Below are 20,000 nucleotides of genomic sequence, written 5' to 3' on the forward strand. Positions count from 1 at the left end.
GTCTAAAATTCTCTTTAGAAAACAAATTTCATGACTGACAAAAAAAATTCAACCGTCCAGAAACTCAGGTCTTTAATATTCATTCGATACCCGACCCACAGAAAAGAGCTAGAGATCAACCTTTAAGTTGTTATTGATAAGAAAATAAGCCAAAACATATATTGTCATGACTCATGAACACAATAGATCAAAAAAGTGAAATGCTTCATTTTTGACATTTCTTTCATATTATTATGCAGGTTTGAAGCTGACCTATATAGTAAACTGAATCATCATTAAATAACTTTGTTAATCGTCATGAATGTTCATGTTGTACAAGCAGCTTACCATTTAGAAAACGGACACGAACATCTCTCAGGTTCATCATCTGCATGTAAGACTCACCCTCACTGATATTATGAGGATGTATTTGACCTTCATCCAAGTTACTTAAGCATGTGATGTATCGCCTTACGGTGGGCCAATCAGCCGGCCCAAGTTCTTCATCATCTCCAAGATCACGAAAAGACTCCAAGGCCTTGTTCAACATTTCATACCTTGCATAGTTTAATATCCGAATCTGGCATTATAGGAAATTACAAGAATTAAAAAATAAATTATAGATAATACAGGAACTAGAATCATTATAGTATAAATTATATAGTGCTAAATTTTAGCTACATTATATTTCACAAGAAATGTTCTTCTCCACTTTTCGTCTTATCAAATCTTCGTTGTCACCGGGAACATTTATGCTGCCCATTGGAATTGAGATTTCGAGGAAGTGTTTACAAAACCTTCTTTTGTCCGAAGAAATGATTCATCGAAATAATGAGTCACCCATTCCATTGATATGGACACAAATAGCTTGCCGTGGTAAGCAACAAAATGTGGATAGGAAGAATAGAAAAATGCTTCAAAAGAAAAGAGGGTGAAAAGAGAGCGAGAGAGAGAGAGAGAGAGAGAAGAAAAGTGTCTTAGTCTAATTTCACAACAGCTATGCTATGTAATTAATTTAAGTGAACCAGTCACTGAATAAGGAAAATACAAAGTTGTCCTACAGGTACTATTATAAAATTATTAACTAATGGCACTCATTCTAATTTAGTCATCTAAAGATCCAAATTTATGTGACAAACTCTATTGATCATTCAAAAAAGAGCAAGTTTTGAATATGTGAAATTCCAATTAATTCTTAATAAATAATAATTATAACAGATATAAATGTACAACCAACACCTTTGCCATTTCAGATCCAAAATAAAACCATCAACAATGAAAATCAATAAAGTTAAATAAGAGAAATATGAACCATGATATCGTTCTAAAGAAAGCATGGTCCTGCACAATAAATGATTATGACCAGTGAAATTAACAGAAGTAACCTAACCTTCTCTGTCGAGAGTTTATCCATGTCCAGCAGCTGCAGGAAGAACTGAACAGTTGATCCGTTCAAAATTAGTGTCAAGAAAACAGTCCCACCAGTAAAGAATAAAAACTGCATTAAACGAGCATCATCATATTTCAGGTTTCTCTGTTGGGAAAATTAATATGATAGCTTTAACATAAAACATACCAGGGTCCCTAATTCTCGTTTGAGAATTGATTTATCCAAGTTGTCACTGGCACGCTAAAGAATACCAAAATCAGAGGTAACTAAGTTAAATTTTGAAACAGAAGATCATCAATTTCAAATTAGCAAATATTAGTTTGCTTCATTTTATAAAAGGGTCTCTCATGGCACAACACTGCCACCAATGTAAGGTCTAGAAAGGCTTGATATGCCTCGTCATGACCATACAAGTAAAGATATTGTTTCTAGGAAAAACCTAAAACAAGGAAACATCACAGGTACCAATGTGAATACCAGGACATGATGTCATTGTGGAGAAGTACAAAATAGCATGATACTTGAAACAACCATAGTGTGTACAAAATGATGCATCATGTGCACTTCCAAGAACCATGGAGAAAAGTGTTGAAATATAGAGACCATAGAAAATAAAGCATGGAGATCTAATTTAAAATTCTTCATCCACAATAAGACAAAGTATGAAACAATAAATTTGAACCGATACTTGTACAGGACAAATATTTAACAGCAAACAAACTAGATGTGACTGAGTTTACATGACAATAAGATCTTGCTTTCCAGCCTTCTAATTGATTGGCATTCATAAACAGTGTAGGTGCAAGAATCAAGGCAACCATGAAACATAAACAAATTGAGATTTAAATCTAAAATTTTAACACACCAGTAACATAACATTTAAATAAAATGGAACTTCTTTCCTCAAAATAGAGGAATTTTTGGACAATAATTTTACTGCAAATAGGACTTAGAAGCCACCAAAAAAACCCTACAAAATAAGTCAACAATCACAAGAAAATGGTGAAAAGGTTACACAACTAGTAATCTAGTTAAATCTAAAGATGGGTCAAATAAGATAAATCCTACATCGTTCACTTTCAGTTGAATGAAACTCACTTTGATTTCTAAAACCTGAAATGTTCTTGGTTTCTAACAAGCCGATGAAATAAATTCCAAAATCAAGTCAAGGGTAATGATCTGACTGAAGTAAACAATTGTTAACTTGAAATTTATTTAAACATGGAGCCAAAATATAATTTAGATGATCACCTAGGCTTTAGTATGTTGTCCTATAATAAAGACAAAATATTTATATAATCTAGTAACATTCTTTTGTTTTAAGATATATGAACCCTCCCCAAGTCAACTTTCACTTGTTAACATCAATTGCTTCTTAATTCTTATTATAAATAGACCCAGTGTTAGAGACAGTGTGCCTGTGCAATTTCTACTTTGAGGAACATCAAATGCAAATAAAAGAAAACAATTGTGAGGTTATCATCTCCACTGGTAAACTCTACTTCTGTTGTTGAAATCCTATTTAAGACCGCGACAACCATTCCATCTCAGTCCTACAAAAGAAAGGCTACAAGCCCATGGCTTACATTTCCCACGAAAGGTAACTCGCAGTTTCCTACAAGACTACAACGATTTATTATTAAGTAGTTTATGCCTCAGATATACAAGAAAGTATATGTCAATCATGCAAATAGACGTCTTGTCGTTCTAACATGAGCCTGTCCATCCTCAAAAAGATGAATGCAGATTTATGCATAACACATCTTGATGTCCAATTTGTTGCCAAATGATGATTGATAAAATTATGATCCAGAAAAATAAGTTTGAAAAGTAAGCCAAACTTATGTAACACAACTTTGGTTATAGCAAATGTATGAAAAGTGATCACACAGACTTCATTTTTAGTAGCTTCAAAAGCAAAATCAGCAGTCAATTGTTGTGTTTCTAAGAGGATAGACAACCATGTATCCAATAAATATAAGTGGAGAACACAAAGAGAAGACCACTTACTTTAACAGCGAGTGCCAGGGCTAAAGCAACCGTCCCTCGTAATCCTGACCAGACAAGAATAATTGCCTCTTTCCATGTAAGACCATACCCAAAGTACTGCAGCAGGGGAAATAAAGACCCAACAACTACGATCCGCGAGACTTGAAGATAAGCATAGAGCAAAATGACATAACCCCATGAAGTCCCTGGTCACAACGAAACATTCAGGGTCCAAAGTCCAATTTGACAGTAGTCTTTTGAAAATATCGCAGATATTTACTTTTCTTTTACTAAATAATATGTATTTTTTCTTTTACATTTTAACAACTCACTTCCTAGAAAAAAAAGCAAACTATATAAACTAAAATTTTCTTGAACTTCACCATGTTTGTCTAAGTGTTTGCCTTAACATGGTGTAAAGTAGATCGTCTAAATAAAGTGGCAGAAAAGATCTCCAGAAACTTCGTCAAAAGAATTCAGAGAACTTTTTGAAGTGTTCCCTATGGTAGAAGTTCAAACTGTCTGTTGTTGAATTATAATCAATTTGATCCTAAAAGAATTTTCATGGCAAAGACAAGCCATATATAAATTTTCAATAAACAATCTATCATAAACATAAGCTACACAGACATACCATGTCTTTCAAAGTGACTATCATTGTTGAGTACAGCTTCAGCAATAACCACTCCACTGAAGCAAAAGAATATAACAGTAAGAGCTTAATCATGGTGCACAGTCGATAAAAGAAATTACCACTTTACAAAAAGAAATCTTCTTAATAAACAGGGTGCCATGGTGCATTATAATGAAATTTTAACTGCCACTATTTATCCAAAAGCACATAAACAAGCATTTGAAAATATCACTACCATATTGTCTATCTCATGATTGTGTTTCTTATGTCAAGGATGAGAGAAACATCTAACAGACAGTATGACAATAAGAACAGAAATAATTATGGTAAGAAAAAAATTTAGTAGAATTGGTTGACTAGGGTTTATCATAGGAATGTTGAAAAAAAAAAAACTCTCATCCTAATAGAGAAAAAACAATGAACAAAAGCTTTTTATGAGATCCATGCCTGAACTGAAGTATATACATATGAATATGTCCTTCTAAATCTCTCTCCCTTAAGATAATCCAAAGGAGATTAAGAAAGCAATACATTCTTCCTATGTCCAATAACACAAATAATGTTATCATCATATAAATTATTTCTTGAATTAATGCCATGATGATAGAAAAAGAAGTCCGAATTAGTGGGGTTACCAGGAGAAGTATCTCCCTCAGCTAATGAAACTCATTTGGGAATATTGCCATATTTGTCACACATTTGGGAATAATAGTCTTCATGAAGCTCATTACACTATGTATTTCTTATTTGTAATCAAAGTGTCTCACTAAGTTAGATCTCTTGTGCCCTTGTAGGTGTGTGCTACACTAAATTCAATTTTGTGTCAAGAACTTGCTTCTTGGCTTCTTGCTCCTTTACAAATCCTTCCATCATGGACTGTTCTAGACAATCTGCTAATATCTGTTACTGGATTCTCTAATTCTAAAAAATTCATATCCCATACATAAATGAAGGTAAAAGTCATGAGATTCAGTTATCAATAATACGGTAAAATAAAGATAAGTAGAGGTGAAACTAAATAATAAAAGAATTGCCAGAGCTCTTCTATTTATTGTGTAGATACAAGTCATGAGGGATATAGTACATAACAACATAAAGCCAAAAGATTAAGAAGATGATGGCGGAGTTGTTAAAAACATCATATGAAATCTCCGACATGAAACAACAGATAAACTAGTAATACCTTAAGATGAATATCAATGTATTGGCGATGTAAGCGACCATTTCCCTGAAAAGATACAAATAACTTACGTTGGTTGTTTCTGAAAAGAACACTTTTTTAACATGAAATTCAGGCATGATGTAGTTATATAACCTTTTAAAGTTATTGTAATGCTAAGTCATGAACAGTCAAATTTAACCAGGTACAGATAATACATAATGTAGGCTAGATAAATGTGAACCTAACAGACTATTTTCTGATGCCTGAGTTTAGTGCAGCCTTACATCATGTTAGCCAATTGAACAATGTAAAATTTGTGTATATAACATGTTTAGCAGACAGTTTTTGTATTGCATAATGCTATAAGGAAAAATAAAGAAGCTATATGGAGATGGATAGCCTCAGCAGGATTAAACATTTGAGCAGACAAGTTACATACCAAAAATGGTGCAGACTTCGCTGACCATCACCCTTAAAAGCTGTTCTAGCAAAAGCAGCATAAAACCTGCCCGTACAAGTGAAGTGCAAAGAAAGTCACACAAACTAAAATGGTGCAGACATCATTGCAAGAGAAAGTGCACTTACATTCCCAGAGTCATCACTGTCAGGACCCCTGAAACTTCTGCCGCATCTTGAGCCTGGTATGAAAAGAATATTCATGGATGATTACAAAAAGAAAGAAATATAGTATATATCAGTGATTGTTGTACTGCCCGAAACGGTATAGTACAAGCGGCACATACTAATCTGGGCATGGACCAATAAGCAGACCACCCCCGTTTCAGGTGGTTCGATTAAACCAGTAAAAAAGTAGAAAAGCGATGGGCCCTAGTCCATTAGGGCTCATGTTCGCTAGCCCTCTTCTCGCATACGATGCCACAGCCCTCGCCATTGCCTCTTCGCCGCTGTGATGTTGCTGCTGCACTTCTTCACCTCCTCTACTTTCTTCTTCCTTCTTCCTTTTTCCTTCTTTCTCCTCTGTTCCTCCACCATCCATTCCTCTTCACTCTCTTTTTCTTCCTCGACAAAACATTGGTATGCACCAACGTACCATGTGTCAGTACACCAGTACAAACTGGTACATACCATTCCAGCAGATTGCTGAAATGGGTCCAATACCCAAAAAGACAAACCCTAGCAATATACTGTAATCTGTATACAAGAATATACTGTAAACAACCTTCTTGGTAAATGAACATTAGATTAGTGGTGTTAAGCAGATGTGTAAATATTGCAACTTGCCTTGGCAGAATCATAAAGAAACTTCTGGTGTCAATGAAACACAGTTTGCACTCCCCATATCATAAATGCACAATAGTGGGCTCTTGTTACGCAATTGTACGGACTCATAATCTCATATATGATTACGTTAGCAGTATCATAGAGTGAAAACTACCATAATATAGTGACATGTTTCACTATATACTAAAACCCTGAAGGGTCTGAATATATAAGTGTGCTGGATGTTAACCAACACTTGAAAACTCAGAGGTGAAGCTTCGGTTAGCAAAAATGCAAATTTATCAAAATTGGGATGAGGTAAAATCCATAATTAAGAATCAAGAGATGGATACTCCACACTTGAAACTTACCAATCATTGTTTGAAATTAATGACCTCGGTAGTACAAACTTGTGGATAGCATCAAAAGTTCCTACAGTTCATAGAACGTCAAATAAAATTCGATATATTTTTCAATAATGTATTCTTTCCCAAGAAATCCCCCATGATTCATCACAAACCAAAGAAAAATACATGTGAAAGTCTGAATCACCTTGCTTTGTGTCATCAAAAGAAACAATGTCTTATGACAATGTCAATAAATCAAGTATCACTTCAGTTACTAGAAATGAATGAAATCAATATTTATTTGCTCTGTTTACCTGTTTCTTAGAATTCCGTTCTGCAAACTATTCATCTACTGCCATTCGCATAGGGCTCTCTTTTCCAAAATAGTTTTGTCATTCATGTTAGTCATGTTCCTTGCATTCATGGTTATGGAGTTTTATTTCATAACAAGAGCAACTAGGGTTCAACTGATTGAATAAATTGCAAGTTGCATTCTCAGACTGCTTTCAATGAGTCATCTAACTTTGTCCTTTCTGTAATTATGTCATCTCCCAACATTTCTAAACTATGGCTTGCAAGATTCGTAATATTTATTAAAATTAGCTAGGGATAATATGACTAGAATTGGCAGCACTAATTAGATCAGATCAGTGGGATCAAAATTGGTCGAAAGAATAATTTAACAAAATATATATAGACCCAAAAGACCCAAAACTTACTTGGGAGTTCTGAGAATGGAAATGGACAAAATTGTAACTCTAGGGATTCTCTAATCACCATGTTGGCAAAAAGTTAGGTGATACAAATATTAATAAAGAAAAACTTGACTCAAAGAGAACAACAACAAAATCTGAGGTTAATTATGAATCTCATTGCATTTCTCTCCTCTATTATGACATATCTATTTCATTAGGAAGTTAACAGTTATTCTTTGTCCTCCCCTTCCATCCCCGGCTCCCCCAATATCCTCTCCTCTCAGATTTGATCAGGGACAATCAGAGCGAGTTCGAGTCGAACTCCAATTCGGCTCAGCTGGAGTTCAAGTTGAACTCCAAATCGATCCCAATCTGGCCAAACCCAATCCAAGCCTGAATCCGAGCTGAAAGACCAGATCCTACGCAGCTCAAGTCTCACTCAAGTTCAGCACAACTTGAGTTCGAGCAGAACCCCAATTTAGCTCAACCGGACTTTAACTTGAATTCTGATTCAATCCAAATCTAGACAAACCTAACTCAAGCTCAACCCCAAGCCCAAAATCTGGGTTCGACCAGCTTCAAGCTAAAGCAAGACTCAATCTGAGTTGGACTTGGATTAGGACCAAAGTGGTGGCCAGTTCAGAGAACCAAATTCAAGTCCTACCGGGATTAGGGGGCAGCTTGCGACCCAATTAAAGTAGGGATTAAAGGGTGCCAGCCCTAGCCAAGGGGAGACTCCTAACCTAGTTAGGACTCTACCCCTCAAGGCTTTGAAAAGCAAGGTGTGGTAGCCTCTTCAAGCATCAATTCAGCAGCCTCCTGCATATTCCAGCCGGCCCTAGCCTTTCTCTTATTCCAGCCACAAGAGAGAGAGAGAGAGAGAGAGAGAGAGAGAGAGAGAGAGAGAGATCGAGCCGAGAGCAGCAGCTTCATCCTTAAACAGGATTAGCTCTTTTTCCTTCTTCCTTCTGCCTGCAGCAGCCACCTGCAATAGAGAGAGACAACAGGAGATCCAAGAAGACACAGCCTTCTTCCACAATTCAGCAGCAAGCTTCAAGTAACAGGCCACTGCAACTTCTTCCTCTAGCCAGTATAGGGCCTCAAAGCAGCAATCATCTTCTTCATCTTATTCTTCAAAACAGCAGCCTTTGCTGCATGTTCCAGCCAATCTAGGGCAGAACTCTACCGAGAGAAAGGATGAGAAAAAGGGAGAGAAGCCGGCAGCAAGCTGTGACTTCTTCAGCCTGTGTTTGTGCAAAAGAAGTCCGAGCATTTGACGCTTGTGAAGTCTTTCAAATTAGTTTTCCTTGTTTAGGTACTTCAATTTTCAAAGCAAAGTATATCGATTTCCCCTTTTGAAATTATGTTTTCTGCAAAAGATGCAACTTCTCCACAAAGATGTAAAATTGACTCAGAGGAAGGTTCAACGTTGCCGAGTCCTTCCCCCATATGGATCAGGTTTTGTCACCGATGGACAACAAATATTGCAACTATTATGGCAAACAGCAAAAATAATGGCTTTAGTCTCGCAGCAATAGTTGTGTCAATAAACACATAAATAACAATATCTCCTCCATTTCATAGTCATAGCCATAGGTTTTGTTTCTTCTTTCCTTTCATTGTTCTTCTCTTTCTTCTTTCAAGGCTATGAAATAACCAACATTGGCCAAAATTGGTCAACTCTGATTGAGTTTGGTTTAGTCTAAATATCACTATGACCAATGTCTAAATATCAGGCCAAGATATCAACCTGAATCAAATCAGTCTTGTTACCGTTATGGACAAGGCATATTATACTGGAATTGGCTGATACTATGAACATGTGCTTAACTACATTATTGATTTGTCCAATATATACAAAACTAATTTTTCTATTGCTTCTTCTATTATCAGAACATTTTATTATTCCTTAACAGTGTCTGCCGTACCGAATCGTACCACCCGGTATGGGCGGTACGTACCGGTCCGACAGGCCAGTGGTACGCGGACCGCCCGGTACCGGTCCGCACTGTAGCAGTACAGTGTACTATTGCAGTACAGTGCAGTGTGCAGTATACTGATGGACTGTAGTACTGTACACTGCACTGCTACAGTGCTCGGTACACCATACCGTACCGGTACTGAGCCCAGATCGAAATACCGGTACGGTACAGTATTACGAACCTTGTTCCTCAACAAATTTATTTTCTAATTATTTCAATTGTTTTTGTCTCTTGTTTGCCATGCATGTCACAGGCTTATAGCTACTACAATCTTCAATCATGCCAAGCATCCTAGAACTACAAAAAAGCACACAAAAAAATACACAAGCATCTGCGTGTATATTAGTTAATCTGAGTCTCTTAAAACATATATCAACCACATGTCAACTACTTGATATTCTTGAGCGAAAGAAATCATAATATTGCATCATAAAGTTACTTCTTTAGATGATGCAATGCATACTCAACAGAGTTTTCAGCATATTGAACACATCAGTATGAATGACCTGAATCATCAGCTTAGATGTTAATCTAGGACCTCATGGGTGATCTACACTAAGTTTCTGCATATGTAATCTAGCTAAGTTCAACTTATACATATGGTGATGGAAGATGCTCAAAACTAAATTGGATTTAGTCTAAGAAAAATCCTACCAATATGCATAACCAATTCCTCAACACAATTTAAGACATACTGAATAAATGTCACACACTTGAAGAGTGACATATGAAACATGAGAAAAAGAACTATTAAGAAAGACAGAAAATCTGATAGAAACATCATAGAGATGTGCAAACTTACTGTGAAGAAAGCAATATAGCTCACAGCTAGAGTCAATGTGATCTCTATAACTGTGTCATTGAAAATGAAGCCCAACCATAATACAGATACTATTCCGAAAGCTATGCCCATAGCTGCACTGCAAAATATAGATCCACATTGACCAGATTGCATTTGTTAGCCTAATTATGCGCAACAAATATGTATACTTACGCTCCAAGTGCAACTTGTGACAGAAATTTTATTATATCTCCTACGTTGAAGCTCCGACCTAGGACCATTTGGTAGAACAGCTGAAATACAACAATTGCAGTCCTGGAAAAAGAAGAGAAAGTTCAATACCCAATAAAATTCTCATAATTGTACAAATGCATGTCTAGATAACATATTATTAATTGGAGAAACAAGTTCTGTTTACATATTTTAGTGCAATCAACTTTGTCATTCATTTGAGTACTCAAAAACAATTGATGAGCTCCAACTTGTTCCATGGAGCAAAATCAAACGTTCCAACCAAGGGTTTTGTTTCATGGCCAATACCATACCATAATGTTAGGGCTTTAAGTAGAACAGGAAGGGGGTTAAATCAAATTTGACTATGAAGCAGAACAGCAGATCAGGTCACTGTTCAGTCATCAGACTAGAAATATGATCATATCCACTCTTAACTGGATTAGATCTCAATCCGAAATGGGTCAGGTGTATTCATTGACAACCCTCAGGTAGCATGGGGGCCTGGCATCTGAAGGGGATCATAATCCGAGTTCGATAGGGACTCCTTGTGTTTAGTTTCATGGTTGAATCCTTCAGTAGCTAGTCATGTATCAAGTAGCACAGCACAATAGAAGTTGACTAGTAGAAGCCAGTTAAAATTCTTGCCTATATCATCACATCTTCAATATTGTAATTTGTAAAAGACATCATGATGACACTTGGATGGTATGGCCATCCTTGCTGTCTAACTATTTTAGGCTGGGCCAAATCTATATCTTGTATTAGCAGAATCCAAGATAATTATAACCAATATGACATTTAAAGGTAAGGTTGCCGCCATTGACCGTCTCCCAGACCCCGCATTGGCGGGAGACTCATACAGTGGGTACACCTTTATGACATTTCAGGACTCAAAAGTATGATTATTCTCAAATCAGTTTGCAGGTCCTTATTTCTAGATCAAATGTGGTAACTATAATTTGTATTGCAGTTCTATATTAGGCATTATTTGGGGTTTTGGGGAGCTAGAAACATATTTAAGACTACATTCTGGGTGCTTACCCAATTCTACCAAAATATAGTTTACCCTTGATCAATTCAATTGTCTCCATCCAAACTTGATCTTCTATAAGGTGGCTTTTGTTTTGTTTTGTTTTTTTTTTTTTTTTTTATTTAAGTATGTAATGCTACCAGTGAAAAGTTACGTTTTTAGCCACCATGCACGAAAATTCAATGATGTAACTTTCAGGCCAAATACAGTTTATTCTTGATCAATTACATCGTCTCCGTCCAAACTTGATCTTCTGTAACATGGCCTTTTTTTTTTGTTTTTTAACTATGTCATGCTACCGGTGAAAAGTTAAAGTTTTTAGCCACCATGCACAGAAAACCAATTATGTAGCTTTCAGGTTTTGGAAACAGTATTAACAATTTCCATGCATAGTATATGTCCATTGCTTAATTTAGGATATCTCAGAAATCTTATGATATGCAATCAAACAAAACCAATTAGACACAGTCACCATGTTCATCATTCTGGATCATTTAACCAAAGCTACTAACTGTGCTCCATTCTTGATTAATGATATAGCTTACTTCTGTGCTATACCAACAATTGCATTGTGTTTTGATACTAACTGTGCTCCATTTACTTTGTCCCTAACAGATCTTGATATCACTCTAAGGTGTTCTTTTTTTTTGTTCAACTATGTAACACTACCATTCAGCAACTTATGTTTCTATTTTTAGACATTGTGCAAGCAGATCACTTGCCTTGGCCTTGCAGTTTCCAAATGCATTATCAACAGTTTGCATGCAATGTGTAGGCTTTTGTTTGCATTAAGATTCACCAAGTCCTAAGAAAAATGCATTCAACCAAAACTTAAGAGATATCATATGCTTCTACACTGTTTTGCTTTATTACATGAAATATGGGCAGCACCTCTAATCCTAGGATTTCAGTCAATCATCACAAAGTCCTGAATAGAATTGTGCAATCCTAGGATTTGTGATAATCATCATAAAATGTAATATCCTGATTATTCCCACATTAGAAGTGGGCAAGACTAAGATAAACTTACAAGGGTCTAATGGATGTGCTACTATTAACTTCAATTTAAGCATTTTGACAAGACTAGGATATACTTATAAAGACCAAATAAAGTTGATAGGCTATCCCATCAGGATGACACAAAATCCTAAAAGGAATTATGCAACAGAAAAGAATGACTTTGAAGACTCAGTTTGTCAAATGATCATATCATTTTCCATCTCTCCGACAATATTGCTCGTTTAGGTCTCAAAAAAATATTGAGACTTTCAGATTCTAGTATAGAAGTGACTCCATGATTGCTGCCTTCTAATTTTTGACCTTTCTTACTCCCAAGTGATCTTATTCATCTCATTCTTCAACTATGGCTCCATAGTTTCTGGATTATTATCCAGTCAGCACCACAATAAAAAAGGTTCTCCTAGCTTTTATTCTTGTAAGTTTACATTCACAGACATTATGCTTCTTGTGATGAATGGCTTTACCATGGTATACCATCGATACCAAGAGGTACGTGCTGCTCCAATTCTGGACTGGGTCTCAGGCTGTCTGATTTTTAGCAGCATAACCTAATACCATAAATGGGTGAAATGGGTATCTATAACTCAAGCCAATTGAAGAAATTAACTCAATCTGCCAGTTAACAACTTAAAGCATTTAAACTAGTATTTCCCAAGTTCCCAGAGTTGTTCAAGACCAAGACAGGGAAAAAGAACGAAGTACAAAAGAGTCAGACAAAAGTCATGCCACGATTGATGGTACCAGTGTTTGTAACTAGCCAACCAGCAAACAGGTATGCGATTCAGTAGTCATAATCAAGTCCTGCTTGCAAATAATCCTTGTAGTGATTTAATCCTTAAAACCATCTAATTAGGATTTTTATACAAATCACCCTGTTCATAAATGACTTACAACTTTCAGTAAAGATGAAGGAGCCTTTTTATACATCTAAGTGTTTTCGACTTGTTTTTTGTCAATTTTTCTCAAATCATAATTGTAGAAGATTACTATAAAAAAAATTAAACATAAAAGGGAATAGGTTCCTGTCCATGACAAGTAATCCTCTTAGCTCAATGACAATTGCATCTATTGATTTATGTCGGCATAAAAAAAGAAAATCATGAAGTGGCCCTAACTTTTTAACTAATATGTTTGCCTGCGGTGAAAAATCAGTTATAGAAGGCCAATCAGATGGCCAAATCCTCCAAAGTTTTATGAACATGTGCTCCATGTGCATTATCTTTTCAAAGACATTTAGACAATAAATATATACTAACGCATAGCAGTAAAGAAATCCGATCACTACCTGCTGATGGAGACTAAATTACAAAACACCATAGTAATCAATGGAACAAATTAGCTGAAGCTGCAATGCAACTTTTGTTGCTTTATGTGAACTCTAAGATGGTCAAACATTGGTAAGTCATGAATCTTCGCCTCTTTATCTAATTAGAGCATATGACTTCTCTTGATTCTTATTGTCTAGAGTGAGTTTCAGATTTGATAAGAACTGCTGCAGAAGGCTGACATGTTTAGCGCTAAGCCTTCTTGTTGTTGCACCCACTTAAAAAAAAAAAAAAAAAATTCTACCCTGCTTTTCAGATTCAGAATGCAGCCAAAATCGAAGGAACGCCAACTGTGGAATGGAAACACAAATCTTTAGAAGTTGGTGAAAATAGATGACATATTAAAAGCTCATACCCATCATTCATCAGGGATTCTCCTTCAATTATTGTATTCATCTTTTTACTTGCTCCAAGTTCTTTCAGTAAAGCCACAACAGCAACAGGATCTGTGGCACTAAGTAGCCCCCCCAGCAGCAATGAAGTCTTCCAATCCCAACCATAGGGAAAAGTAATCTGCAGCACAGTTATCATAGGATGATTGACTGACTTATTATTTTCTTTAACTCAAGGGTAACTTTCTAAAGAGAGTTCATCTTATTTTGTTAATAAAGGCAGGAGAAAATTACCTTTAAAAAATAAATAAAATAAATTTTATGAGGCCATGATAACACACCTTCACAGCAACTCCAAGGAAAAAGGTCGATATAACCACACCGGGCCCAGCAAGTAATAGCATTTGCACCATGCATCTCTGCATCAACAACAATTTCACGTTGATGTCAGTAATAACCACATCATTTCTTTTCAACTGCTAACACAGTTCTCCACATATTAAAATAACCATATATTAGAAACCCAATACCCAAGACCCAACCTTCTAAGTTAGCAATCCTTCACCAATAGCAACAGAAATATCATTGTTTACTATCCTTCACGAAGATGAAAGAAAAAAATAGCCAACAGGAATTAAGTTGAGGTTTAAAAGTGCATATTAGGTTTTGCAAGACAGCTCAGTCAAATTATGAGTTCCTTCTTTCATACAAGCAAATTGAACTGCACTTGCCCTTTGTCATAACAATGACACAGCCAAGGTTATTTAATTTCAATATGATTAGTGAGAGTTATATGTTTTCAACTTTTTTGTAAAAGTCATGACAGAAGCTAGTCAATGTTCATCAATGTTCCTTTCCTTCAGTAAAAGAATTAGTTGATGTAAATGAGAGGGATGATGCAATGGTATCTTATATGTCATCTACTTACAAGTTCAAATTATAATTCATAAAAAAATAATAATTTCACAATATTCCATCGTCACTAAAATATAGGAGCTCCATTCAAAAAAATAATGTGTTTGCTTTGTGATTTCATCATACCTCTCCAGTTAGGAAAAAACATGTAAATTGTTGCAGCCTCCAAACAACAGAAGAATATGGAACTTCATGTCATGACTAACCTACTGATGCAGATTGTGATTGCATTAAAATCTACTGGGTGAGCAGATAAAAAACTCAGCATAATATAAAATGATTAAGATTGGCGTAGTAACTCTCAAATGCAATAAAATTACTAGATGAAAATGGAAGAAATGACTGTTGAACATCTGCACCAGTATATGATAGAAGAATACCTTTATTTGGTGCACTTCCAAAGAAAAGGAACTCTCAAAAAGAAGAGCAGGAAGGAAAACAGATAGCAGAAGATTGGGATTTATGTTTGCCCCTGGATGACAACACAAGTCATTTCATCAAGATTGATAGCTAGATTTATCGTGTTGACATTGGCCACAATTCAAATCAATACTTACAAAGACGAATGCCAGCTCCTAATTTTCCTAATCCACCGCTCGTTCCATATTCTGGATCCAGAGTAAAAAAAGGATAAGAATTAAATACCACGGAAGATGGCGATCATATCAGCAAATTGTAACATGGCCAATCAGCAGTATGACACCCACAAGAATAGCAACCTGAAGAAAGCTAACAAGCTACACCAGTATAGGAGAAGACCAAACTCTTGTAATTGGTTCGGTTCAATAATTCAATTTTATAGTCTCAAGTTCTAATGGTTTATTCAATTTACTGCAGAATAAAAAGCAAAGCATAACATCAATATCACTAGAAGCAAATGAATTGTGTCCTAATAGCAGTGAAGTTTACACTGACACTTGGAACAAGGTTTCAGAGTACATGCTAAGGAACACTGCGGAATCTGGGAACCTATGATACACAAGGAACACACAGGATGCACTAAAAATTATGGTACGTGACACATCCATTTATTGTTCACACAAGACGAGGTTTGCAACTCCATACTAGAATTCCTCTGGCATGTTGAGTTCTCTGAACACGAGGCACGGGCCTCAAGTGTGGGCAGAATCTATCATGAAAACTTGGGAACTCCAACACCAGAACAAGCCTGGGCTTGTGCTACTGAATAACCAGCTAAATTAATTGTTTGGATCCAACCCCAATAGCTCGCCGAAATAGTTATATAAGAAATCTTGTGATCAAGTCGAAGTGAGAACCACCGACTCAACATAACACGCGTGCTCTAGCGACAGAAAAATGAGGTGAGAACCGCCGATTCAAGAAAACACGCATTGTCCATCCATAAACCCTCAAGAACTTGGACAGAAAAACAAGGTGACGATCACCGATTCAAGAAAACAAGCATTGTCCATCCACAAACGCTCAAGAACTTTATCTAGCGACCAAAAAAAGGAGTGAGAACCAGCGATTCAAGAAAACACCCATTGTCCATCCATAATCCCTCAAGAACTTCATCAAGCGACAAAAAATGAAGTGAGAACCATCGATTCAAGAAAACACGCACACGCAGTGTCCATCAACAAAATCCTCAAAAACTTCATCCAGCAACAGAGAAATGGAGTGAGAACCATCGATCCAAGAAAAGAACGCATTGTCCACCAACAAAATCCACAAGAACTTCATCTCGCAACAGAAAAATCGGGCCAACAGACACGTACCGATCGATCCAAGACCGATGCCGAGGATGAGCAGCGCGACGGTGTAGGGAACCCGGGTGCCCCTCAGCAGGTGCCTGGAACCGATCCCAAGCAGGAGGGAAATCCCGACGAAGATCACTGCGTCATCCGGAGATGGACCCTCGCCCTTCGCCTTGCCGGCGTCGTAAGGGGCAGGCACTTCCGCCGACGCCGCCATTGTACCACCACCCCTACCGGGGGGACGCGCCCAGATCTCCCTCTCAGGGAGACGCCGAGCGGTCGCTCAAGAACGGAGCGAGAAACCACAAAGAACCGACGACCTCGCACTCTACCTGAAGCCGGCTCTATTTATAGAGGCGAAGGTTCGAGAAGTAGCGGCCTCGCCGGCTAGTATGCCCGGCGGGAGGACAAGCAAACGAAAACCAGTTACTATGCTACTCTCGGTGCTGCCATTCATATGGTCCGAGGGATATATATTTGGCAGCTACTTACTACATTAAATAACACATTTTTTAGATCAATAATTGCGATAATTAAACCCTTCTCCCGTGACCAATTATTGTGATTTTTAAAGACAAATGGGGATTAAATAATTATATAAATCCGGTTTTATTGGTGTCGTTGACATCTCATGTGCCGCTGACACACGTGGACTCTGTACTCACGAGGCTGAACTGAGATTTTATATCACGACGGCAACGTGACACGTACATATCTGCCATTATTGTGGTTTTTTTTTCTGCTTTATAAATAAATAAATAAATATATATATATATGAATATTAAATCGCAATCGACCAACAGCTCTTTGACGAAAAAAAAAAAGTAATATCTCGACTTAATCATACATCTAAAGTATGATAGTATTAAGATTGACTTAGAATTCGATGGGTATATTATTATTAATTTCTCACCTAATCAGATCGTGTTTCAAAATAATATGCATAATTCCTCATAGGCATTGGATCATAATAATTATCCCGTTAGATCGATTGGAAAAAATACGATAAAGAAGAGGATAAAAATACTATGGAAATAAATAATAAACACAAGATCAAAAATACTATAGAAAATATATTTATGCTTGAAACATGTATAAATATTTTTCTAAAAATGATATTTGTATCATCTTCTCAATAAGATTGCTATGGGTTTGATGCAAATAGTTTTAGTGTATATGACAAGTCTTTAGAAGATCTGTATTGAGCAAACAATAAAAAATCTACAAAGAGAAATTAGAGAATATCTAATTCAATCACTTGGAAAGTAAAGATGAAGAGTATGAAAGAGATATATTCATTATTTACCCTCAAATACCTATTTATAGATATTTTTTTCAAAAGACACAATCTTTAAAAAATAACTATCAAAATAACTACAAAATAACTAGTGACTCTTCACTAGTCGGAGGATGAACATTATTACTTAAAGTTATTAAATGTTCAAAGAACTCAACATCTGGAGATTCTATTATGATATTAGACTTCAAATTAAGATGTCTATAAGCTTTGCTATTTAAGGTATAGCCTATAAATGCACATTTAATTCCTCTAAGTCCCAACTTTATCTTTTGAGGATCATTATTCTTACAATATGCAAGACACCCCCACATTTTAAAATAACAAAAAATCTTATTCTTTTAAAAATATGACATGCAACCAATAAAACTTCTCCCCACAAATTATAAGATAATTTAGCATGCAATAACATAGCATTAATCATCTCTAGATAAGTTATATTCTTTCTTTTTGCTAATCCATTTTGCTCAGGCGTTCTAGGTGCTAAACATTCATGAATTATACTATGTTGTTTACAAAACAAGTTAAATTCATTAGGAAAGTATTATTCTCCTTTATCACTTCTTAAAACTTTAATTTTCTTCCCTAATTGATTTTCAACTTCCGCTTTATATGCCTTAAAAGCATTAAAAGCATCATTTTTATATTTCAATAAGTACACATATGCAAATCTAGACCTATCATCTATAAAAGTAATAATATATCTATTACCTCCTCTTATTAATATATCATTTAATTCACATATATCATAACGTATTAAATCTAACAAATTAGTATATCTTTCAACACTTTTGAAGTGTTTCTTCATCATCTTTGATTTAATACAAATTTCACATTTATTAAGATCATCATAATTGATTAAGCCACACTTAACCATTCTTCTAATGGTGCTAGTTCCAATCTGTGCTAATCTATCATGCCATAATGAATAAGAATCAACAATATAAATAGAAGTAATATCTTTATTAAATTTAGAATCATTGTCAATAATAGATAATTTGACAATTCCCTTAGTAGAACAACCTTTTCCAATAAAAATTCCATTACGGGATAAAATTAACTTCCCGGATTCAAATACAGATTTAATTCCAGGTTTACCAAAGAGATTCCCACTCACTAAATTTCTACTCATATCTGGTACACGAAGAATATTAGTAAGAGTGACTTTCTTACCCAAAGTGAAAGTGAGTTCCACATTTCTCTTGCCAATCACCTTAGAACGAACTTCATTTCCCATTTGAATCTCTTGCCTTTTTGTGACTTCTTTGTAAGTCTTGAAGAGTGTTTTATCATAGCAAACATGGATGGTAACACAAGTATCATACCACCAACCAGAAACCTTGCCAAATATAGCATTCACTTCGCTCACCGTAGCGATTATATTATCATCTCCCTCAACGGAGTTGATTTCCGATTTCTGACCCTTTTTAAATATGTAATCCCTAGCAAAATGATCAGGTTTTCCATAAACAAAATAGCCTCCACTCTTTGGCTTCTTAAATTTTCTTTGATCTCTTTTGGGGCCAAAATAATTCTCCTTATTTTATTTGCCTTTGTTGGAATTCTTAGGCTGATTCACAACATTTGCTTTTATATTACCAAAAGAGTTCTCACTATTGTCTCTCATCCTCGATTCGAAGATGTTTTTGAATTTGCTCCAAAGTGATATTCTTGGAGTCATGCAAAATCTTCTTCCTATATCCTTTCCAAGATGAAGGCAACTTGACTATTACAGCCTCTACTTGAAAAGGTTCAGGAAGTTCAATTTTTTCAGCCTTCAATTGATTAACAATGACCTGCAACTCATAGATTGGCTTGTCATCCATAAAATTGTAATCAAAATATTTAAAAATTAAAAATTTCTTTGTACCTTCTTCCTCGGCATGATACCTTGAATTCCAAAGCATTCCAAATTGCTTTTGCAGATGGTTTCACCGTATAAAAATAAT

General features: G+C 35.8%; 1 protein-coding gene across 3 annotated transcripts in view; it reads right to left on the reverse strand.

The window, feature by feature from the left end:
- LOC103994780 (sodium/hydrogen exchanger 8) overlaps positions 1-17,205 on the reverse strand; it is a 22,750-nt gene extending 5,545 nt beyond the window's left edge. For all 3 annotated transcript variants that reach the window (XM_065121492.1, XM_018830545.2, XM_009415218.3), the window contains exons 1-15: positions 16,776-17,205; positions 15,594-15,644; positions 15,417-15,508; positions 14,463-14,540; positions 14,145-14,302; positions 10,394-10,495; positions 10,202-10,319; positions 5,740-5,792; positions 5,594-5,659; positions 5,176-5,220; positions 3,993-4,048; positions 3,380-3,564; positions 1,556-1,609; positions 1,370-1,477; positions 328-559 (exon numbers count right to left, since the gene is read on the reverse strand). In XM_065121492.1, coding sequence (XP_064977564.1) covers positions 328-559; positions 1,370-1,477; positions 1,556-1,609; positions 3,380-3,564; positions 3,993-4,048; positions 5,176-5,220; positions 5,594-5,659; positions 5,740-5,792; positions 10,202-10,319; positions 10,394-10,495; positions 14,145-14,302; positions 14,463-14,540; positions 15,417-15,508; positions 15,594-15,644; positions 16,776-16,971 — 1,594 coding nt within the window. In that variant the 5' untranslated portion in view covers positions 16,972-17,205. The remainder of the gene's footprint in view (positions 1-327; positions 560-1,369; positions 1,478-1,555; positions 1,610-3,379; positions 3,565-3,992; positions 4,049-5,175; positions 5,221-5,593; positions 5,660-5,739; positions 5,793-10,201; positions 10,320-10,393; positions 10,496-14,144; positions 14,303-14,462; positions 14,541-15,416; positions 15,509-15,593; positions 15,645-16,775) is intronic.
- Positions 17,206-20,000: the final 2,795 nt, after the last annotated feature.

This window comes from Musa acuminata, chromosome BXJ2-8 (assembly GCF_036884655.1).
Source record: "Musa acuminata AAA Group cultivar baxijiao chromosome BXJ2-8, Cavendish_Baxijiao_AAA, whole genome shotgun sequence".
Taxonomy (NCBI): Eukaryota; Viridiplantae; Streptophyta; class Magnoliopsida; order Zingiberales; family Musaceae; genus Musa; species Musa acuminata.